This window comes from Plectropomus leopardus, chromosome 6 (genome assembly GCF_008729295.1).
Source record: "Plectropomus leopardus isolate mb chromosome 6, YSFRI_Pleo_2.0, whole genome shotgun sequence".
Lineage (NCBI taxonomy): Eukaryota > Metazoa > Chordata > Actinopteri > Perciformes > Serranidae > Plectropomus > Plectropomus leopardus.
Window position 1 is genome coordinate 18,649,493 of NC_056468.1, and position 24,778 is coordinate 18,674,270.

At 40.2% G+C, this 24,778-nt stretch overlaps 2 protein-coding genes across 2 annotated transcripts; one reads left to right on the forward strand and one right to left on the reverse strand.

Annotated features, from left to right (window-relative positions):
• Window positions 1-1,228: 1,228 nt before the first annotated feature.
• Window positions 1,229-17,847, reverse strand: si:ch211-225b11.4 (thyroid adenoma-associated protein homolog). Its single transcript, XM_042489077.1, has 31 exons — window positions 17,681-17,847; window positions 17,404-17,584; window positions 17,235-17,321; window positions 17,123-17,150; window positions 16,886-17,034; window positions 16,200-16,322; window positions 15,974-16,094; window positions 14,759-14,904; window positions 14,281-14,365; window positions 14,068-14,204; window positions 13,623-13,820; window positions 12,759-13,488; window positions 12,285-12,437; window positions 12,004-12,113; window positions 11,737-11,897; window positions 11,496-11,653; window positions 11,236-11,400; window positions 10,982-11,130; window positions 10,706-10,843; window positions 9,674-9,778; window positions 9,392-9,592; window positions 9,152-9,302; window positions 8,225-8,477; window positions 7,462-7,698; window positions 7,141-7,345; window positions 6,445-6,633; window positions 4,596-4,855; window positions 4,339-4,494; window positions 2,753-3,013; window positions 2,458-2,660; window positions 1,229-2,338 (listed from the first exon to the last, which is right to left on the reverse strand). Exons 1-31 carry the CDS (start codon window positions 17,800-17,802, stop codon window positions 2,091-2,093), a joined length of 5,610 nt encoding a protein of 1,869 aa, XP_042345011.1. The 5' UTR covers window positions 17,803-17,847; the 3' UTR covers window positions 1,229-2,090.
• A 1,380-nt stretch (window positions 17,848-19,227) lies between these two features.
• Window positions 19,228-24,349, forward strand: tctn2 (tectonic family member 2). Its single transcript, XM_042488782.1, has 18 exons — window positions 19,228-19,335; window positions 19,573-19,686; window positions 19,997-20,067; window positions 20,263-20,464; window positions 20,555-20,655; window positions 20,807-21,006; window positions 21,102-21,222; window positions 21,315-21,468; window positions 21,562-21,639; window positions 21,726-21,848; window positions 21,955-22,029; window positions 22,128-22,226; window positions 22,351-22,468; window positions 22,548-22,651; window positions 23,263-23,410; window positions 23,569-23,712; window positions 23,809-23,897; window positions 24,074-24,349. The coding sequence occupies exons 1-18, from the start codon at window positions 19,254-19,256 to the stop codon at window positions 24,181-24,183; spliced, it is 2,133 nt and encodes a 710-aa protein (XP_042344716.1). The 5' UTR covers window positions 19,228-19,253; the 3' UTR covers window positions 24,184-24,349.
• The last annotated feature ends 429 nt before the right edge of the window (window positions 24,350-24,778 follow it).

The window sequence follows — 24,778 nt, forward strand, 5'->3', positions numbered from 1 at the left end:
GTTACAGCAATTCTATTTATAGGATAAAAACCATTTGACTTGCATGCGAGGATCCACTGGCTACTTGTGACGAAACAGTGGAAAAACACTCCTCTATGCTCCAAATGGTGTCTGTGTGCAGTCTGTATGCATGTACACACAGCCAGTAAAAGTGGTTGTTCTTACTTGGCCTTATTCCCTGTTGCCACAGTTAGTTAATCATTTAATTAGCAGAATGCAGGCTTACTGAGAGCCCAGAGACTCTCAGTAACAAAAGCAAAGACTTTCATTAAACCATTTTCCAGTTTTATGCACACTTTGCCTTCAGTAAATGTCCAACCTTGCTTTCAAACTCACTCCTCAAGCTTTGTTTTCCAGGTTATGGCAGAAGACACAATATTGCACATGTTGTTCAAGCAGATATGATTCTATCTCTTTTGATTAAAATTATGCCTTTTTTTTAAAGCATATTGACAAGCTGCCAAGAGGTCAAGCAACACATTTTTCTAGCCTTTGTTTGAAGTAGAGCAAAGTTCAAGCCCCTAGCCCCAAGTGACTGTGCTTTGAAGCTTTGTCGTAAATGACTCACAAATCTATAAAACTCAAATATATGCATTTGTTTTTGTCCCGTAAACGTCGTACAGTCAGCAGCAGACATCTTCTATCAATAAGTCCATACTGTAGGTTCCATGAAGAGTAGCATTGTTCAAATTCTGGAGAATTCCCCATAAGATGACTCAAGATTTGTCCAAAACTGTTTCATCAACAACTTTCATTACATAGCATCACCTTAATATGTCACATCAACATGATGCAGAATGTGTTAAGAACATGGCAAGAAACACCTGTAGCTTCCTCAGAGGGTCATTTTCACCTCAGAGGTCGACACAACAGGTGTTCATTTTGGTGATGGGGTGTGGAGAAATAGATTGCATAAGCTTTTGTATGAATCATTCATATAAGCTTGAGGTCATAGTTGTTGCATAATCTAAATGCTCATAAGCATGCAATCCTGCCTTCACTGATAATAGTGGTACCTAATGTACGGGCAAAGATATGTGAAACAGGAAAAAAAGGTTAAAAAAAAAAACCCAAACTGACTGTTTCACAGTTAGATGTTGATAAATCTGTTTTTAGATATTACTTTGAGAATTAAATCATCTCTGATGTTACCATACTCCAATGGATTTGTATTGTGAAAAATATTTATTTATTGCTAAATATCATTAAATCTCTTTGAGGTCTTTATACTAAATAAATACTATAATTTTTTTCCAATAGATGCCCCACACACTGGACCTTTAATAAGAAGCCTAACATGGCTAACCATAGCATGTCCAATATTTTACATGTCAGTGTTTTTGTATGTTGCTGAAAGCCACCCATCTCAAACAAAAGTAACGGGATATCTGATGATGTAAGACTGCTCTAGTGTGTGGTCCGCCACGAAGCAACCAACAGCTTTCTATCAGATCCAGTCAATCATCTTCAGCACTCAAGTGGTTGACAAAATGGACACTTATCCAGGCAGAAGGTCTCTAATGGAGCATCAAAACACACACTGTATTCCCCTGCTGGGCACCAAACAGCCAGTTTCTGCAGATGCTATTGCATTACGTCATTGCATCAGCCTGAGCGCTGCCACTGTCTCTGCTGAGACATAACAACTTGAGGACAGGAGCACTGTTGTGGGAATACCAGTTATTGCTTTGAGGTGATTGTGATCATACAAACAAAATCTAATCTGGTGGCTGTACATCTGCATAAAAAAGCTTTGTGATAAAAATGTGAATAAAGCTACAGAAAATATATCATCATAAACTCTCATTTAAAAGCACTGTAGCAAAAACAGGCCTCCAGACCCTCTGAGGATGATGGCACCTAATGCCCCTTGGGTCTCTTCTCTGTAGGTAATATGGTGTTGGATAAGAGACTGCAGCCACTGAGCTCTTACATAACTCCATCAGCCTGCCAAGTACTAGTGTACTGCAGCATCAGCAGTACTCATTCAAGACTAACGCTGCATATGCAGATGTCATGGCCACTCTTGAAATATCCACAGGTAATTTTATCCAAAAGGAATTTGCTCACTGAATGAGCCCCTAGTTGCATCACAGCGGCAGCTCTCCAGCCACAGCAGCTGTTACAGCCGATGGAAAGTAGACACCGTTCTGACTGAGCAGACTACAAACTTCCTGTAAACTCATTTGCAGTGCTGCAAGATCACAAAGGTGTCGCAAATCATCAGATGTTATCAACAGATGGAGGAGAAAGGCAGCCCTGGTGAACAGGCCACACAGGGTGCTGTGGAAACGGGGGTCCATGAGGAAAACCAGCCAGTCTGGGGTCAAATTATCAGCTAGAGAGAGAATAAATAACAGCATTGTAATACAGTAAAATATAGAATATATACCATAACCGTTTTCACATCATTATCAAACGCATTTCTATATTCAGAGTGCTAATGTGACTGAATACCTGGCTGAATCTCTTTGCAGACCGCAAGGCCGTCGAGCACCTGTGCAGTGCTTTCCTCTGCCCACGCACACAGGCTCTGAGCCACGGCAGCGGATTCAGAGTATTTCTCAGCCATCTGCAGCAGGTATGGCAGCATGTGTGCACACATCACAGAGGGCTCTGCAAACACATTGGCCTCATCCTGCTCATACAGGCTGGAACATCTGAATGAGAGAGAGCGGTAATAGCAGCTAAGCAACATTCAATCAAGACTGCTCTGTTTGTAACAGTGTATTGATTCAGTGAGGTAATATACCCTGTCTCCGAGGCGAGCACAGATCTGATGTCCAGCTGAGGCAGGTGACACAGCAGCACCTCTAGTGTACCAGGAGTGTCCCAGCATTCCTCCAGCAGCAGGTCCAGTATGAGGGGCAGCGCCTGGTTAACCTGCATCAGGTAGACGCTCCTCTTCTTTTCTCTTTTTCTTGCGTGATGGAGCATGGATGCGAAACAGGCCGCTCTAAATCTAACCTGCTGGTTTTGGTCCTGCAGCAAGTAAAGACCCGTGTTGATCAACCTAAACCAGAGAGATTCAGCAGTTTTATTCATTTCTGTTCATCCAAGCGAATCATTTGACTGAAATTACTATTTAACTTACTGCACACTTTCGGGCCACCTAATGTAAAAATTCATTTGGAATTTTCTAGCTGATATGTTCTGAATATTTATATATACTTTCCTCACATTTGAGACAGAAATTCATGTTAAATAATGTTGCATGTAATTATTAACAATACTTTTCTATGTAAAAAATTATAAATACTAAAGGTTCAGAGTGTAGGATTTAGGGACATATATTGGCAGAAATAGAATATAATATAGGTATGTTTGCTTTTATGTATAATCATCTGAAAATAAAAATCATTGTGTTTTTGTTGCCTTAAAATAAGCCGTTTATATCTACATAGGGAAATGGGTGCATGTCCACAGGAATAACCATGTTGTGAAGCCATGTGTCTACAGTAGCCCATAGCTGACAAATCAAATACTGGCTCTAGAGAGGGCCATCTGCTTTTTGTGTCAGCCACTGTATTTGGCAGCCCCTCCATGGTGACAGCACTGGAAAAACAGTGATTTTAAATGTGTTACTGCTTTACACGGTTTCTTTTTTTTTTTTTTTTTAACAAATCTAAACCACTGGTTCTGTTTGTTTTGGAGAGGAAGAGACCTCTGCAGATATTTGGGCTCCCGGTAAAAACCTCCTGAACATTTCGAACTGAACATATCAGAGAAAAAAGGTGAGCACAAATCAGCAGACGCTGGGCTAACAGTCCATTTGCAATAAACTAACAGCTTTAGAGAAACTGCTGTATTGTGTTTTTTTTGGTTTTTTTTACTAGTTTAAATTACCTCGTACTCTTGTTTTGAATACCTCTGCAGATATTGCAGCTCCCAGTAAAAACCTTGTGAACAATGAACACTGAAAGAATTCTAACTGGGAGAAGTTTCCGCAGGTTGTAATCTGCAATCCTCGCTGCTGGATGCCACCAAATCCTCCACACTGCTCCTTTAAATCTAAAATTTAAACCTAAACCTAATGTTCAGTCTAAATATCAAATCAAAATCTAAATGTTGCATCTAAATCTTGAATGTAAATGTCTAGAAAATGTGCAAATAGTTCACACTAAGTCTATTGTTTTTCCAACCTACTTGAGGTGAAACCACGCCTAATTCTGTATGACAAAATTAAACCTGAACTGGCTAGCACACCTTACAGTCCCTCCGCCTCACTCCCCGCGGCTAGGAGACTACGTCACCAGCAGGGAAGCAGGTGGCAGCTCTGTAGGCGGACCTTCAGTTAGCAGCTGTAGCAAATTTTTGCATTTGGTGCCCCACACACACCTGATCATGAGGGCAGGCAGAGTGCTGTGGCTCATCAGAGGAACTCCAGCCACACACAGAGCTTCAGCACAGGCCATCCTGAGCACTTCAGGGGCGTCTGGAGATCGGTGGCATTCCAAGACGCTACACCAGCGCTCAAACACAGATGTCTTTACACTGATTTACACAAAAAGAAGAGTCAGAGCTGCAGGTAGAGGTGTTCCAGTAAAATATGTGACTCTATACTGAGATAAAAAGACAATAAAAGTTGTACAAACCTGGAGTCTGAGCTGTGGGAAAGCAGCAGACTGGCAGCATACAGAGCCTGGGACAGAAACTCTGGCCCCCCTCGCTGGTCCTCCAGGTCCCTAAGCAACAAATCCAGACACACAGGCAGAACTGGCTCCTCCAGTGGGGCCCACTGAGGAGGATGTTGGGGTAAAGAAGTATCACCTCCGGCCATCACTGCCACCAGGGCTGAGAGGTAGGTCCTGCGGTACTCCACACTGTGGCTCAACAATGCCTCCCTCAGGTTTGACTGGAGATAGAGAGCATTAATATAGTCCTTTAACTGACCTGTCCAGTTATTAATGTGCTTTCAAATGGACTCATACAACAGATGAGAACTTAAAAACAACATCCCTAAACAACAACAAAAGTACAAAAACCCTGACTAATTCCTAAACAAAATACAACAACCTTACATTCACTTTTATTAAAATAAATCTAAAATCAGTTAGATGAAAACAGGGTCCTCTAGTCCAGAGGTTCCCAACTGGTAAGTCGTGGTCCACAAGTGAGTCGTGGGTCTATTCTGAATGAGCTGCAAGTGACTTTTAAATGTGTCAAGCTTATAGAAAACACACTTTATTTTGCAGTACAGTGAATTTCCAGCAGTGAGCTTTTATTTTGAAGTGCTGTTTCTGTTTATTTTTGCAAGGTTTTTTTTCTTTGTGCTCTAAGCCCACATGTTGTTTACATTTGGTGAAATGAAATTCAATATGTGATCATTTATAATGTGTGGACCTTGAACTAACGGCACAGGAGAAATGTGGCCCCTGTGACTAGACCAGTTTGGAACCACTGCTCTAATTATATATTTTGCAAATTTGCAAATTTCTTTGCAATTATCATCATGAGCAAACGATATAAGTGAAAGGTGTCTATATAGGGTTCCTAGACATTTTCATGGATACAGTTTTAAAACTTTTCCATTACTTTTCATAATTCTTTTTTTTTCTTGCCCCACTTGGCAAGCATTTTGCAAACATATCAGATTCAAAAATAATTTCAGCCAGCGGGCATATATGAAGAAAGAGACGGAATGTAGGGAAAAATAAAGAAGCGTATGTGAACAAAACCTTGTCAAACACACACACCAAGGTTACATCCACCGCTACAGAGAAAATTGCCTTTATGTTAGATTACATGGACATTATCTACAGAAAATTACAGTACACACAATAAAATGCCATGACTTTTCCATAACTTTCAATGGTCTTTGCTAATTCCATGACTTTTCCAAGTTTTTCATGACCTTGCGAATGCTGTATAAGTGTATTGTCTTTTATATGTTTTTGTTTTAATTTTATCTAATTTGCAACTTCGTAATATTTTATCCTATTTATCATCCCATCACTTTTACTTTTTCCTCTTTCATCTGAGTCTTAAGCTGCTGTAACGTGTACATTTTCCCAGTATGGGATTAAGAAATTCTCGTTGTAAAAATGTACACAAGGGTTATAAAATGACCAGACCATATGAGCAATAGTCCCCCTCTGTACCCACTCTCTGTACATATGCAGTATCACGTCTTAAAAAGCTTATCTTAAAGAGAGTCACTGAAACACTAGACAGGATGTACATGGGAAGGGTAGTCTAGTTAATGCAGTGTACCACAGAGTTTATCTAAATGACCTACATGAACAGCAAGTAATAAAAGCTTACAGACACACCCTTTCTTATGTCAGAGGAAATAAAATCTCTAGCCAGATTTCATTGTATTTAAGCTTTCCCAATTTCCTCACATTGTGCTGTAGGAGGGTAGTTACACTAAAAGCTGTTAGACAGGTTTTTGAAGCAGTTGTTTTTTTCATGCTTAAGTGTTCAGAGCAGATCACGTCTCACCTGCAACACCCTCAGGATCATCTCTTTCAAGCCGGTCTGCTGCGAACCCTGCCAATCCACCACCCACATAACCAATGACAGCCTCAGATCCGGGCTCACCGCAGAAAAGTTGTCCCAGATTTGACGTGCCCACTTAAGTTCAGCACACAGGAAGTGGATGGCTAGTTGATGAAAGGATGACAACCCCACCTGCAGTGGTTACATGATAAAGTATTAGAAAAAGTGTTAAAGCCCCTGATAATATATTTTCTCAATCAACTTCTTACTCTGAGTCATGGGGTCCTACATCAATTTTCTGCCAAAATGACACACTTTTTTCAGAGCCTTGAATGGTCATAGAAAGGGTTTTTTTCTACTTTTGCATGATTTTGATGCTACTTTTTTAGTCATGAATATTAGACATTACAGAGAAATACTTTTCAGGCAAGTGTTGAAGAGCTTTAAGATATAACATATTTCTGCAAAACATTTTGTAATACTTTATATGATTTAATTTTCTCTTACTGTATTAATATTCACAAATACACCAAAGAAATTGTCTTGGATGTGATAACCCCCTTGGGAACTTTTTCTGATTCTGATGTTTTCCATCTATGCATATTTCTAAATCAAAGGGTACAATGAAAAAAAATAAAATGTCTATTTCTAGATTTACTTCCTCTCATTATGGGGTGTGTGAGCATGTGTGTCACACACCTGAAGCTCCTGTTGAGGTGTCTGGAGGTCATGCACGAGCGTGTCGCTGAGCTTCGACAGGTAGTCCTCACTGCAGAATCTTCTTAGTGAGTCTGCCACTCCGAGGTACGCCGCTCTCACTGGGGGACAGCGCTGAGCTTCAGTCACCAGCCACAGCGAGGCCTCCACCCTTCGCAGCGCCTCACACAGGTCGGCTGAAGGGCCACTGGGAATAGAAACGCAGCAGGGTATCAAAGACAGTGTCTGATGAATAAAAACAGCAGGCATTTTAAAAGCCCCAGAGTGTGTGATGAATGAATAAGCAGCTCTTTTTGGTCTCACCTGACTGTGCAGAGCGCTCTCTCTACAACAGCTTTGATCTGCAGCAGCTGTCCGTGGAGCCGGTTGTGACAGCAGCGCTCCTGCGGACCGGGCAGTTGAGCTGTCAGTTTGATGAGGATGTTCATGTACTCTGAGGGGGGAGTCATGGCAACCAAAGCCTTCGAGGCCATCACTCTCACACTGTTAATAGGACTGGCAGACAGCTGGAGCAGAGGAGGCAGGAAGTCTGACAAAGTTCTGGCAGAGGAAAATCAGAGAAGACATTCACTTGAATAAATGATGTTCAGAATGGAGATTCTTAAATGCATTAAACTTGAATAAAGTATAAAATGCTAAATTGTTAAAGGAATAGTTCAACATTTTGGAAAATACACTGGTCTGCATTCTTGCTGAAAGTTAAATCCTCTCAAAAATTATCACATTATATTTTGTTGGATTAACCCTTTGAAATCTGGAGTGACATAATTGTACTGCAGATGCCTTTCACAAGTATTTAACTGTCAAACCTTGAGGAAATTGCTTTGATTTCTTCCAAAAACATGGGAAAAAAAGACAACGAACAACTTGGTAAGATCTCCGAACAAACACCAAAACAGCTCATTTCTTTGTGAAGTTCTTTCTTCTTTAGCAAAGGTGAGCAACAAATTAAATGCACTGACCTAACATTTGGCTGGAATAAAAACCTACATCCTTTAGGCCTGGATGAAAACCACTGCTGTTAAGAATTATAACAATTTTCTAGTAATAAGTAAACAATAATCACTGTGCTGAGTCTTGGACACCAGGCTGGAGCTGGGCCAACAGGGTGAGAACAGGGAAGAGCGAGGGCTGGAGGTGTAGTTTGGCCTCATTGGGTGGACCCTGGAGGTCTTGTGCTGCTCCTCTCAGCTCAGTCAGGAGGAAGGGCAGGAGCGCAGGGTAGTGGACAAAGAAGGCAAGGGGGGACATGCCATGCTGCGTGGGTCCACCCTCTTCACTGCTGGGCCGCTGGCCGAGCATCCTTGAGCACAGAGAACCTGGAAACAGATTTTAAGAAAATCTGTCACTTATATTGTATGTTCATGATGACAAATCAGCAGTGGTGAAATGAAACTAAGTACATTTACTTAAGTACTCTACTTAAGTACAATTTTTTGCTTAATTGAGTATCATAAATCTAACAAAATTTAACTTTTAATTCCTAAAATAATTTTACTGACTGTACTTAGATATTCTACTTAAGTAACACTTTCAATGCTTTGGACTTTTACCAGTAAGTATTTTAAACACTGTGCTATTAGTACTTTTATATACATATACATAAAGGCTCTGAATACTTCCCCACCACTGAATATCAGGGGTGTTAATTTGAGCTGTACGAAAGAGTAGAATATATTACTGTTCTGATAATTATTTCATTATAGATTACTTTGTGTTCTATGATGGTAAATTGATAGTAAATTGAATATCTGAATGATTAAAAAATGAATATTTAGGCTTTGGACTGTTGCTCAGACAAAACACACGTTTGAATAAATGATCTTTTTTTTTCTTTGGGAAATTGCAATGTGTAATTTGTTTTTTTTCTGCCAATTTATAAAATAGCAATTAACCAATTATTTGAGAAAACCATGGACAGATTATTCCGTTATGCAGTCCCTCATACCGGTATCATAAATACAGACTAAAAGTAAATATGCACATGTCTTACTGTAAAGTTGCAGGGCAGCATTCCTCATGGCCCAGCAGGGAGAACTCAGCAGAGTGAGTGACAAGATGGCAACAGCAGGTGCAAACTGAAGGACCGCTGCTCCCAGACCAGAACCACGCACCAAGGCCTGCAGAGTGTGAACCGCACACACCTGTAAAGGAAAGGACACTCCTGTGACCACATCTGCATTTGTGGGTTTAAAGACCAAATATTCTCATTCTTGTTGCTGTGTTTACAAACCTGTGGCAGGTCCAGTGTTTGGTCCCAGTTCTCAGGTAGAGGGGTTTTGGCTGTCTCCAGTAAGGTTTGTATACTGTAGGCTAACAGTGGTCTGGTTTTACTGGCCTCCTCCGCTGACAAAACGCACAGGATGAGCATAGGCAACCCTGCAGCCCGCCGGGTCACAGAGGTAGAACGAGGGGACCGCACAACCTGCAAACCCTGTAATAAGACAGGAGAGGAAGTAAAGCTATAAAGCAATATTCACTTTATTAATGCAAAATACCTGCTATCATCACTCACTTGTTTCAGCATGTGGGCTGGGATATCCCTAAGCTCTGGATCACTGCTGCTCAACAGAGAGGCACAGAACTTGGTGAACCCTGCACAGCATCCCTCTACTGCCCCCTGGTGAAGAGAAATATATTATTGAGTATTTATTTAACCCTTTGAACCCTGAATCAACATCAGTTTTCTTCTGCTGCATTCAGATGGCTTTCACAAGCTATTTAACCCCTTTGAAACATGAGCAGATTTGATTCCTTTCAAAAACACAGGGCAAAGGTCAATAAACAACTTGCCAAGAAGTGTCCCAAAAATGGCAAGAAATTAATAAAAGGTGACAAGAAAATGACCTGAAAATAAAAAGGGGAGGGACTAACAGAAAATTATCAGAGAAACGAGGGGGAAATGTCCAGAAAACTATGTTTATAATTATCATTTTAAAATATTTTACATTATGTTATAGGAAAGAAAAAAGCATATATATATTTCAATTTTCAGCACTTTTTGGGGTCATTTTCTCAGTTGTTTTTGTTTTTCACTTTTCACTTTGTGTCCTTATTTTCAGGTATTTTTTGGTGACTTTACACTAATTTCTTGCAAATTTTGGGCAATGCCTCGTTAAGTTGCGTATCGCCCTCTCCTAATATTTTTTAAAGAAATCACCAATTTGCTTAGGTTTCGATGGGTTAATCAGGCAATCCCATTGATTCTAAGGTCGCTATTTCAAGAGAGACCCACAAACAATGAACATAACAAGAAGACAATCAGTAAAAGCAAAACAACAGCAACAACAACATTACACAATAAGCAAGAAATTACAAGAGGAAGTTACAAGAATCATCAAAAAACAGCTAATACAGCTTTAAAATTTGCTAGTTGGGGCAGTTTGCAGTTCATCTCTTTTAGAAGGAGCATGGCACCTGAAAACAGTTCTACCAACACTAGTGCATACATGAGGGGATATCTAAGAAAAATGTGTTTTCCAGTAAGGAACATGGTAGTTGAGGTGATTCAAAGTTTTTTGTTTCTAAATGGATTTATGAAACTTACCCAGTGGCGACATTTGAGAAGAATACTATTGAAAACTTTTGATGCTCTTGTTAGATCTTCTTTTGTCAGGAGGCACTTGCTGGGTTTGGATTCAGTGAGAATTTTCTCCACCAGAGAACCTAAAAAGATTCCTATTTCCTGATAAGAAAACATGAAGATGAGAAGAAATACCAAGGCAGCCAGTGTGCTCAGCTAAAATGTCAGGTTTTTGCTAGCTAGATAAATGTTGAGGTATGTAATTGTGCATTTTAAATGGTGCATCTGGTTCTGTATTACCTTGAGGGATACCCAGCAGCAGGTGAGAACGAGGCTGTGCTCCTCAGATAGCAGGACACACTCCTCTCCCTCCTCTTGGCATCCTCCGGACTCCTGGGCTATGAGAGAGCTGATGGCATTTCCCATATCACAAAAAGAAGGGGGTGCATCTAAGACAGATGAGAATGATTTAATATGTGGTGTGGGAAAATAAACCTGAAATGTGGTGTACTTCATCCACAACTCAGTAATAAAACTGCAGATTGCTTCATTACCCTTTTCAGTGGCACAAGTATCCCGGTCTCCATACAGAACACCCAGCAGCAGCAGAGAGATTTTCTCCAGCAGGACCAGCACCTCAACGGTCAAACTGTGGTCAAGTGTGTCACAGACACTGCTGGGGGCCTGAAGCAAACACCTCTGCAGGGCACTTAGAACACCTGCAACATAATTCATAACAGGATTCAAATAACTGAATGTTTTTGAGGGCTGAATCTCATTTATGGTAGTTGTCAGTGTAGATCTTAAGACTCACCATGTATCGGCTTGGTTCTAGCAGCAAGCATCATGTCAGCCTTGGCTGTCAGATAATGCTCCTCCAGCTCCTTCACCAGGAATCTGACCATGCAGGAGGCGCTGGGGTTACTTCCACTGTTACTATTCAGCCTGCAGTCCTCAGGCTGGCCTTGTGATCTATAGAAAGAACAACTGATGATTACATTTCACATCTAAAGAGGCATAATTCAGAATGAGGGCATGTAGGAGGCAAAGCTTACTTCTGGAGGAGGACCTTAATCATCAGTGCTCCCATCTGAGCCTCCTGCACCCGAGGACTGCACAGAAGCTGTTTGCTTCGCATGAGCAGCACTGCAGCAATGTCACCTGGAAAACTGTGTGGGAAAAACCTCAACAATAACCCAGCTGAGAGCTCCCGAATCTGTAAAAGAAAAAAAGAAAAATCTACACTCCAGAAATATTCTTAAACCTCAATCCTGGATTTTAACAATATAAAAGAAGCATGAAGTGAGATAAGGCAGCTCTACTTCATTCGTAGAATCCTCTAAACAGCTGATGAGGACCAGCTGTTTTGTTCTGCAGAAGAAGTCCCACTGTCCTCTTTGTCTGGCACAGTTAATGAGAGATCCAACATTCGCTGCAAAAATGATTACACAAAGTTCATTTAAATTCCAAGCCAAAACAATATAAAAAAATATAGCATTTGGCAGAAATCATGCATAGAACCAACCAAATACTGGTGCAATAAAGTGGTATAAAGAACAGATATTTTGTTTTTTTTTTTAAATTACTGGTTTTCCAAACTGACCTGGAGGTTGTCCCTTCTTTTTGTCTGTGCTCCAGGTGTCGGTGCAGGTCTCCAGCACTGCAGACAGCAACAGCAAAGCGGTCTTCTTCCTCTGATAACTGTGCCCTGGTGCCAGGTAGCTGTACGGAAGTTGACCCAACCATTCCACAAACCCTATGTAACATATGAAAACGTTTCGATGAACAGAAAACCGACAAAAGGACAGAGATTTACTGAGGAAAGACATTTAAACCATAAACAATTCAATAAAGGCAGATAATATTAAACTGGATACCAAGTGGCTTTTTCCATTCCCTAATATGACTTGAAATTTAGTGAGCACAGAATCAAGACATATGTACATTGATTTAAAAGTCAGAAAAGTATAGACATATAAGATTCAAAAGAAACAACAAAATACAGTATGGTTAATGTATATCAGTGTGTATAGTACAAAAGTGTCTTAAACAGAACAGCAGCTGTCAGTTATCTCACCTATTCCCTGCTCCAGTATATCCTGTGCCTTCTCAGAGTCAGTGGTGTCTCCTTTCTTTTTGCCCTTCTGTCCTCTGACAAGTGCCAAGCAGCCGTCTCTGATACGAACCAAAAACTTCTTCACTCCAGCCTGAAAATGCTGTCGAAAAGGCGAAGACTCACAGTTCAGGTTCTGAGGAATAAACACCCTCATTATTGACATCTCCTCTGTGGTCGGAGTGTCTTTGGTCTTTGGGCTGCAGCAGAGGAGGTTGAGAGCAGCTAGACGGACTTTGTCATCTGCAGATCCCAGAGCCAGCTGGAGGGTTTCAAGGGTTGAGGTCCCACGCAGAGCCCAAGGAGAGCCTCCAGTCGTGGCACGATAAGAGCTCACAATGCAGGCCCAGGCGTGGAGGTGTCCAGGGGCGAATGGGTCGAGAGAGGCCATCAGAGGGTCCACAGCAGAGGGGAAGACTTGAAAGGTGCAGGGTAATAAGTGTGTAAAGCTGTTGTTCTGTAGAAGACTCACATCAGACGTCAGCGCCACATGAAGGACAGGCCGCCAACGCCTCGCCCACTGGTTGGCCAGATCCAGCTCAGAGTATGAAGTAGACTTTTGTGAGCCATCATACAGCTCTCGCCTCTGCTGCTGGATCAGACATTTGTACAGCTCTGAGCCACATGGTGAAAGGTGGTTGGTCGACAAGCACTTCAGGAGATGATTGGTTATTTCAGCATACTGATCCAGCACCTGAATGATTGAAAATGTTAAGTCATTATGACCATAACTGACAACATTATTTACACTATAATAACCCTTAGAGGAATACTTCACCCCCCCCCCCCCCCCCCCCCCTATTCTATTAATATTCCTTTAATCCTTACCATGTCAGTACCCAGATATGGCAGCAAGGCACACAGGCGATGATATTTGGCTTTGGCTTCCCAAGGTAGTTTGATTATTCGGTGAAGTAGAGTAACATATAGAGTCTTCTTTGTGTCATGAAACTGCTCACAGTCCATCTCATAGAGGTCAAGCAGGAGACAAAAGGCACTGCGCACAAACTCTGACACACCTTCCACCTGCCAACGAACAGTAAGACACACATCACTGAACAATCCTGGCAGTAATGTGTCTTTAATTTATTTGAGAAGCTAACATGAAGTCCACTGTGTGACATGGCTCAGATTACTGCTGTTACTGTAGGTGATACTGAATATATTTCCTTGCATTATTTGGCTGGCGGTCTATTGAGTTTACAAAGGCAAAAAAAATAATCTTTTACTGAATTTGGAACTGCAAAAACAGAGTGATGTTACTTTGACTCACTGGGCTTTCTGCATTGGTCCAGATAATGTGGATGAGCTCTTGCAGCAGACTGCTGTCATCAGGCAGAAGGCGATCGACAGTCATCTTCCAAATATCGGCCAGACATTCTTTAACTTTCTTCAGCCACAGTGTTAACGCTGCAACAACATGTCATATTTGACCAGGTGATTCTTCCGTTTCAGCACATGAATGTACCACCTGGACGTTACTCACCTTCAAAAGCAAAGTAGTGACTATCCATCTTCTTCTCACACAGGGAATAGACCAGAGGAAACAAACCCTTCAGCAGTAAACACATCTACAAAGGGGGAAAATATGGATTTGGTGATAAAAAACCAGCAAAACAAAAGTGAAAAATGTTTTTCACCTGAGCTTAGAGTGGTACAATTAATCAAAATATTATCAAAACTGCAATATGGCCAAGTGCAATATCTAAATCACAGGAGCTGCAGGTTTTGATGCGGGTAAACTGTATCACAACATAACAATATAAATAAAGCAATGTGGTGCTATAAAGATGCCCCAGCCTAACAAAGTGAAACCTATGACAGACCCCAGCAAACATCACGTAATAGTTTTTTTCAGTGAAAATTAAATGCAAAAATTGCCATTCTCACTTGTCTGTCAAATTAATCACAATATGATTGTTTTGCAATGTACGCTGCCCTACATGAGCTTTTACTAAATTCACCTTTGTCGCATCCGCATGTGAACCGAGCAAGATGAGAGGTCGACAGCAGGTCAGGAGGCCTCGGCTCACTGCCAGCATGTCTACTCCGTCCCTCCCTGTGGGGCAGCACTGTACCTGGAGAGCACCAACAGAAAGCAGCCACGGCTCTGAAAAATAACAGGTATAAAAAGTATTCTGTAAGGACTCTTCAGGCATTCATACTCAGTTTTAGAACTCCTAATGTATACGGGGTTCCCAAACAGCACAGGTATACAAGCATATTAAATCACATTGTCACAATATTATTTTCTTGCCCCACTTTCTCTGCATTATTCTAACAGGTCAGAGTCAAACTCTATTCAAACATAATTTCAGCAAGCTGGCATACATGGAGGGAGAGACATAACAAAGGGAGGAAATAAACAACAACACGTCACACGTGGACTTATTAGCGCTATGTCATGTCAACAGCTTCAGAAAATGTATTCACTGCGATATGTTATGTGGAAGATTACCCACGAAAGATTACTGTAACAATTTCATACAAACGACAAAATTCTATGACTTTTCCAAAACGTTTAAGGAATTTACTAGGGGTGCACAAAAATATTGGCACATTATCGGTATTGGCAGGTATTGCCGTTAAAGTATCAGAATCTGCCAAAATGATGATTTATGCTGATATCAGAAACCAATATTTTTTATTGATAAAGTGAACATATGTAAAATATCAGCCCTAAGTTGAAGTATTTTTCTTATTTTGCACAATGAATGAATATTGAATACTGTATTTCATGTCTCCATTGGTGGGCCATCACAGTAAGAAAATGCTTAATATGATGTTAATTCCACTACAGAAGAGACTTGATGATCACAAAAATTAGGTGGGTAAAAATATGGATATATCAGTATCAGTTATCATCCAAATAAGTTGTTATACTGGCATATCAGCAAAAATCAATATTGTGCATTCCTAAAATTTGAAAACTAATTCCATGTCTTTCCCAGGCCTAGAAAATATGCTTGTGGAATGTCATGACTTTTCCAAGTTTTCCATGACCATGGGAACCCTATATTTAACTTTTATGCTTATTTGAATATAGTTCAACGAAGAAAGAAATAGGATACAGAAACTAAAATCTATTTATATTTTACCCACATAGGCACATACCTAGGTCCAATTCCAAAACGTGCTTCGCTTGTGCCATTTGTCCAGCAGTGTTGGTGATTACCTACCTGAGTGAGAGACCTGTAGCAGACTCCAGGCAGCAGCGTCTCCAGCTCTGCTCTCTGACGCTGTGTTGATCAGCATGGCCACGGCGGTGCCTGCCAAGAAACGAGTATCCCTGTTGCAGCTCTGCAAGACAAGAAACACTGACTGAAAAGACAGAACTAAGGTAACTACTGAACAGGTGTACATTTTTTTAATAAGTGACTCTGAACTGATGAACTAATAGGAAACCTGTCCAAGTATTATGTCCATGAGAGCCTGCAGGATCTTCTGCACTGTTGGGCTCCTGTGCTCCTTGTCCCACACTAGAGGAGCCACTTCAATGGACAGCAGCTGGAATATTTGCAAACACACCTGCAGAGATCGTAGTTCTCAGGTCAGTCACAAATATCACAGAGTAAAAAGGTAGGATTCATTCTTGCAAATTTATTAGAAATGAATGAAAAGATTCAATTCACACCAGAAAACTAAAACACCAATAAAAGCATTGATGACTGATACTAACACATGTCAGCACTAAACTCTGTTTTGATGCTGTAATTTATATCTACTGCTTGTTTTGCAGTGCCATTCTATACATATATATGTCAGTACCACTTCCAGTGCTTTTAAAAATTGTATATTCTTTCAAAGTCTTTAAATTGCATATCTAGTCTTTTTTTGCTTTGTTTGTTTTCTCTTTTTTTCTTTTGCTGATGTATTCAAAGAAATCTTTGCCCTATTTCTCTGTTCTTCTGCTTTGTTGTTTTTTTAGCCTGAAGCTTTGTGTGACACTTAGGCCAAGTGACAACAGATGAAAACAGCCTCCTGGCTAATTCTGGCATTTTTATACCTTGTGTGTTTATTAATTTGCACTGCCCTTAACCTTGATCACACAACAAGTCTGTGATTGATGAAGCACACTGCTCTTCATGTACCTTGACACTGATGTAACACAGTGGTCCATCTCTCAGGGATTCTTGTTGCAAAACAACCGGGAATAACTCGGACACTTTATCCAACAAAGATGAGAATGACTCTCGCCACACCTCACGACCTACAGTGCTGTCTTCCAGGAACATACCAGCTGAAAAAGGTTAACAAAAAGGAAAGAAAACTATAAGTTCAGAAAAACTTACATATTAAATTGATGATAATAACATCACACCACTGACCTCTCTGCAGATCATCATAGGACAACACCTGAAAAAGAAGATGAGGCAAAAGTTATCTGCAATGCTTTTATGTAAACATATGATAAACACAAGTGAAGTGAGAGCTGTGTACCTGCTCAGTGTGGACGATGGAGTGCAAACAGTGTTGGGTTTCCCTGAAAACCAACTGGTGGTCCACTTTTGCCAAATGTTGCAACATCTGTTAAGAAAATATGAAGTTTAAATTAGACTACATTTTATTGAAAGCACTGTACATTGAAGAGGCATACTGGAGGGCTGACCTGGTCCACTTTGCGACAGGCTGTGGAGATGCTGACCATCTGCAGCTGCGTGGAGAGAAGGAGTCTGACAAGAAGCAGAAGGTGGCTCTCCTCTACAACATTAAGCTGCGCCTCTGATATCTGTCTCAGCAGCTGGACAGCCTCCTCTAAACAACGCTCTTTGCATCTTTTCACATTACTCCTGTTAATGCAAGCATCGTCGTGCAATCATTATCACACCATATTCATAAATGAGACAACTATTAAGCTTTAAGACGCGCTGGTGGCAGGTACCGACCTGGAGGACTCGGACAGTTTATCGATAAAGAGTCTGAGAGTTTGGTTGACATTTTCAGCTGCTTGGTCCTCGGTGATCACACAGTCCTGCAGGCTTGTTATCAGGTCTTCAAACGACAACATTGTTTTATTAACTCCACTGAACAGACTTCAGATGCTGTCACACACATTAGCAGCACGCTGGCAAACTGGTCACGTGATACAACTCTTATTCTACTGTTTGTAGACCAGTGGCCATCCCAGAAACACAGCAACATCCTGCCATCTGGAGGCTGGTTAAGAGGCTTTTTGTCAAATTAGAGTTCAAAATGTGTTTGATTTGAAGTATCAAAGATAAATAAATAGGGAAAAAAGAAAGAAAGAAAAGAATGAATTAATTAAAATACTCAAAGGGACAAGTTCAAGAAGCAAATAGCAGTGAATAAAAGGATATTAAAATGAATTCATATCTCAGGTACTGATCTGACTATAAAAGCATATTAAGCACTGCACATTTGGTCGGCAAACACTAGTCAGTAGTCATTTGTTTACCCTATTTTTAAAAAAATAATTTTAGAAGTAGATAGAAGCAAAATTTTTAAAACTGAGTTAAAGATGACAGCTTGAACTGAAATTTGCCAACATGACTCTAACATGAAGTGAGTGTCAGCGGTGACATATAACTCAGGACACTGAGCTTCTGTTTCACTTATTCTCAGATAACAGATGGTCTACGAGAGAATCATTGAACTCACAGTTCTGAGGAAAACTTTGGATCAAAACCTGAGAGATAAGATCAGAATAATCAAGATAAAGCAATGCACAGAGTGAACCCAGTCCTTCAGCTGGAAAGCAGCAGTGTTAACCACTGGAAGAAGGACATCTGCGGGAAACTTTATAATGATACATTTTATTTATAGGCGCCTTTCTCAACACTCAAAAACACTTTACAAAGATAAAACAAATACATTAAAACAACAGATAAAAGCTACACATAGTATAAAATTGAACAATACAATTACAGAGAGTACAGAGATTTCTTTGTTTTCACACAAACAGGAAGTCCATCTGGACTGATTCACTTCAGTGACTTTAACAAACACGAAGAATCTCAAAAAGTGAAAAACCGAGGTGAACAACAAATACTTTGAGGACATTTTTTGCTGGAGTTTGATTTTTTTTTTTAATTCCCAAAGCTAGGAGTGAACACAGGTGTACACTAGGAGTCCTGACCACCAGACCACGTGGGACAACAGGTTACTGGGACCTGGTTTCACTTATACATGACAACTTTTTTTAGCTCTCTCCAGTAGCACCCACAATTTTCACTTTTCTTACACACCTTATCGTATTTAACGCTTCATGTTACACTTTTGTTCGAAAACTGCTACTCAAATGAAGTCTGAGAAGGATGGGATTTAGTGACTGTAGTTACATGAATCTACCACTATCCGCCACATGAGGTCAAGTAAATTTTTTGTTTCTCTTGTTTCGCCAGAAGAAGAACTTTTCTGGGCTGTGATTGGTCAACATCTGCGTTGCCAGGAAACAAACAGTTTACAAATATGTCGACTTTATAATCCTAACTGAACCAAATGGCTAACGTGGTTGATATATTATTTTCCCGTTTGTCCATTTTACTGTTCATCTCCTTGGCTCACACTCAAAACAATATCGGTAAGACCTTACACATATACGCAGAACTCATTTAGTTTTACATCAAAATAGCTAAAGTTACGCTAGCAAACGTAGCTAAGGCTAAAGCACTACAGCAACGAAGAGCTAGCTAGAAGACAACTCGATAACGTTAAAAAAATTACGTTTGTTGAAATACGAATTGAATCATTGTGATGGAGCTAACGTGAAGCTAACATGTGAAGCAGTAAGCATAGATATCTGCGTTGTGTTCAACAGTTTTCCAGCCGTCATTTCTCACTGCAACCGGGCCAACGGTCACTGCGCTTTTGCTCGGAAACACGTCGGAAATCTCTCTGAAACTGAGGACTGTATCTCCATCAAATACAACAGGTAAACGATCCAAAGATTTCCTGATGCTCTGTCTATAAAAGCGGCCCTTTTGTTGTATGAAACTGGCCTGTTTGGTGATTGCAATGATTTTTTCCCCCGTCAATTTGTGTTTCTTGCTCTAATAAGTACCTGAACATGAGCTATTTGTTTTTTGGAAGGGTTTTTATTGAAATTAGTGGTATTTGGAAATATATAGTTGCTAGAATATGCCACTCTTCAGTTTAGTGGCTCATAAAAAGAAATATGAAAGGTAACCAGGTAGCTATGTAGTGATTTAGTTGTCAAGTTGTTTATTTGTTTGTTTTTACAGGAAGCATTGGTTCTCCATGGTGTGTAGCTGAGGTAACACAGTGGGTGCTCACAAAGGAGCAGGTTGGAAAGGTAAGAAAACAATCTCACAGTGAACATTTCTACCATAAATACAGACAATGGTGAAATAGAAATGTATCAGTGAGAGGCAGTCAGGGAGGGTTTAATCTATTAAAAACCTTCTAAGGTTAATTTAACAGAGCTGATATTATAGTGTGAACATCCGAGTTTCTTTATGCCTCATATTTGTTTCATTTGGTGCCATAGACTGCAGTTCGGGTTCAGCTGAGACTGGACAGAAGTCTGCGTTTGTGTGGTGAGAATGAGACGGACACAGACTGCTGTCCACAACCACTGTGTGTCCTGGAGACCCTTCAGGTGTCGGCCTGTGTAGGTGAAACACCTCAGGCATCACTGCTAATCCAGGCCAAGATATACGCCCTGTTGGTTTCTGCTAATGCTGGATTTGGTAATTCACATTAAAAATGTATGTAATTGATATCTACCTTCATGTTAAGGATATACATTTTTATGAATATGAGTCTCCTATCTATTTCAGATAATAAAACAGTCATTCCAAACCAAGTGTACCAACCACTGGGCTCTTGTCCCTGTGACCTCACATTCAGAGCATGTGATGTACGCTGCTGCTGTGACAAGGTATTTACATATCGCTCTCTCTCTCTCTCTCTGTATGTATATATATATGTGTGTGTGTGTGTGTGTGTGTGTGTGTATGTATGTATGTATATATGTATGTATTTCCTTTTGTATTAATCCACAGTGACATATGTGTCTTCTACTCTAACAGGACTGCTCTATTGAAGATTTGCAGCTGTTTACATCCCACTGTCTCCCAGGGCCCTTTGGTGGACAGGTTGCTCCTGCTCCAGATTATCAGTGCTCTGTGCAGTCCTCTGAAAACTCCCCAGATTGGTTTCCGTTTTTATGTGTCAATTCTCCACCTGAAAACAACCCTTACCTTGGACTCTTTTACCAGGGAGACACCATGTAAGAAATGATTGAATGTATGTTTTGTTTTTTGATGTGTCATTCAATTACACATTTTTGTGTCAAGTTTCCATCTTTAATCTTTTGTCATTTAGCACATCTCAACCTGGCCCATCCTTCCAAGGGCCTCACCTGTCAGCTCCGGTGCCAGCTAATGTTTATATTCAAGGGAGTCCTATTTTCACAATAAATGATCAGTACTTCACCATTCCTCAGGTTAGTTGTGTGTATGTTGTTAAATTCATATTTTGAATTTTATGTGTTGCCAAAGCTGTAGCAACTAATGCCTTGTATATTCTGTTCCACAGAAGGTGCTCGGGCAGTGTGTAAACAGGGCTCCTGTAGCATTTTTGAAAAATTTCAAAGTCAAGTGTGTAACTCTGCTACGCTCCTGTCCAGCTGGACCTCCCTTACAGACACCACTAGCAAATTTGAGGATTAAAGTAAAGAATGGGCAAGGGGGTATGTTTTATCTGCTAAAACAACACTTTGACACATTCTAAAGCTCTCTGAATCCATGTGCCATTCATTTATTTTTCTTTTAATGTATTCCAGGTGATGTTATTGTGGATGTTACGGATAAAGTGGCCATTGACTTAAGTCAGTTTATTTCAAGCACAGATGCTTCTTCAGGTACAGAGATTGAAACATATCATTACTAAAACAACATAACCTGACAGTTAACCTTAGTGTTGAAACTTGTTCATATTTCTTTGAAGATGAGGGGCTTGTATGTGAGAACGTGACCTTAGCGCTGGATTACAAAGTGTACTGGAAAGGAAATGGCATCACAAGTATCACACTGTCTCGCACTGTTGGGAACATCACTTTAAATGGTCGTAGTAAGTGCCCTTAATGCTTGTCCATGATTTCTGAACACCAGTCATAGTTGATAGATATGTTTGATGTAGTTTGGGGCTCATTTCTGCTCTTCTGTCTCCTGAACAGTGGCGTTAACTACTAGATATTCTGCCGTGTTTATAAATGGAGAAGGTGCCGGTGAGCCTAACTCAGGGAACCCAGGTGAGAGCAAGATAAAAAATACTTTGTTCTACTGTTTTTTGTAAAATAGTTGATAGTACCTGTTACAATGGGTAAAACAAGAACTCTTTTCGGGGCAGGTTATCAGGTGGGAAGGCCTGTTATTGCTGGAATTGTGGACACTTTCGACAATGATACAGGCTCAGTGCAGAGGACGTCAGTCAATCTTTGGAAACCAGGTAAACCTATTAAGTCATGTTGTAAAATACTAGCTCACTGCATGTAGCATAATAATAAATGATGTGTATTTCAGTCAAAATAAGTTGACTTAATGAAGACACCATTTTCTGATCTGGCTAACAGTGAATGATGGACTCTGCTCCACTGCTGAGATGAAATCAGTTCTATTTGGGCAAAATTCGACATCAGGATGTCTGCTGCCCGTCAGCCGACAGAATCTGACTCACTGTGATCTCCTGAGGTCAGTAGCTCAGCATGAGTTATGTGTGATCTGTATCTATATGTGTTTGTGCTGAAGTAAAATGTTTTTTCTCCTTTAGGGAGACTGTTGCTTCTCTCCAGGCTGCATTGATTACAGCTACATATGTGGCTAAGAGTGGAAACCCAGATCCTCTCACTATGACAGACTGGGTGAACATAAGCTGTAAGTACTGTAGATGGTCCAAAGAAAAGGTTCTGTGTTTTTTTGTACAATTTGTGTATGTTGGTGTAATGATATCACGCCTTTCTTGAAGATGTACTATGCAGGATTTTCCTAAAAATAAAAAAACATTAACAAACAAACAGAAAAAACTTCTATACTTACTTATATACTGCAAAATTAATTCCTGTCAATCATTACTTATGACCCACTGAAAGTGTGTGGAGGTATTTATTGTATTTACTTTTATTATTATTGTATTTACTTTTTTCTTATTATTTCCTGTGCTCAGGACACGTAAGGGCGTGTCCCCTCAAAGTGCTTAAGTGAGGTTGGACTTTATAAAAAGACAGCAACCAGGTGCCTGACTGTAAGCCGCAGACATCCAGGAGACAGTGCCAAAAAATATAGTGAGACAAAATGTCAAACAAGAGTGAATCTGGAGTTAAGTTTTGTTGGCGAGTGTGTTTACAGACAATAACCAACAATTTTGTATAGTATATAATTGTATATTGTTATGCTTTTATTTTAACTTGTAAAGCAACATTTACATTCTGCCAAACTGGTTTAGTTGTCATTTTAACTAAATGTGACACACAACACATAATTTCCAGTTGTGACACAGAACTCAAGCTCAGCTATGGAAGACTCTGAAAGTTCATGCCATGGAGTCCCGTCCCACCTACAGATCCATGTCTGGAGTCTCGTCACTGGCGTGGTAGATGGCTTATCTCAAAGGGATATCCAGGCTTTGCAAGTCAGGTGTGTATCACGTGTACACTTATTGAAATGCACAGTAAAAATGTCATTATCAATTCAGGAGGAGTGGTTAATCATTATAAGCCAACATACAGTATGTCCTAATACAGATTAGCATTACAAGTCATAAAAATCAAGAATCTCATTTTGTTTATTTTTAGCTATAGTCTTTCTTCCTGGGCACTGGATTGTGGAGGAGGTGATGTCGCTCCATGTGTGGATCCAGTGGAGACTCAGTTGTTCCCCATCACCTCCTCAGTCACCTTTATTGATATTCCCATCAACACAGGACCACCAAAAACCAGGCAAGACTGACAGATAAAGACAAATAAATTGCTTTTTGTTTGAGCTGCCTGACTGATTATAACTTAGACTATAATGTTGTTTTTTTTTTACCCCAGGTTTCAGATCAACTTTACAGAGTATGACTGTGATAGGAATGATGTGTGTTGGCCTGAGCTTGCCTTCCCTATCACCAGGTATTACACAGGTGAGAGTTTATCTAGTCAAAGAAGGATCTGTCCAGTGTTTTATTGTATCTTGTGGGTGATCATTCAGTAAACTGAAACTCCAGCTGTGAAACATTTCTGTGAGAAATACTGTTTAAGCACAACAGTGGATCCTGACAGTGCCATTACTGACTTATTTTACCTTTATTCTCCCCAGGTGAGCCATATTCTCAGTCACTGGCTAAGGGTCTTATCTTAGTTTTCTTCTTTATCGCTGCCTCGATTCTTGGGACTCCATGGAGACAAATCCGACAGGCTTGGAACTAGTGCTGCTCTCAAACTGTAGAGAAAGACACACAGATGGAGGGATAATGGGACATTGAGAGGTTAAAAAAAGATTATGTATTTAAATGTCACTGAAATGAAATTACACCTTTTTCAATTCTAGTTTTTTACATGTATGTAATATGTTTGGGAATGTAAATATTTGTATTGGTGCACCATTTTGTAATAAACCTATTTTTTTCTATGACTTTTTTCAGTCTCAATCTCTCAACATAATTTTGATCACAACATTCTTATAAAAGGCTTGAAAAGTCTGCAAACCTCACATGCAGTCATCGAATCTGATTTTAGTTTCACCTGTATTTGTTTCTTATCCAGTGCCACAGTGCCGAATTCTGAGTCACTGTTAAGTCAGGTTTTAGATGTTATCACAATGAGTCATCATCCATAGCACAGTACTGCTTCGATGCCAACTTTTCTGGGCGCTTTTACTGCCTCTGACCTCACTGTATTGGTTACCTAATATTGCATCCAGTTGAAACCTCCTATTAGATCTAGGCAGTGTTATGAGATTTATGTAATTAAATATAAAATAAATGTAATTATAATACGTTAGTTACTGAGAAAAAAATGTAAT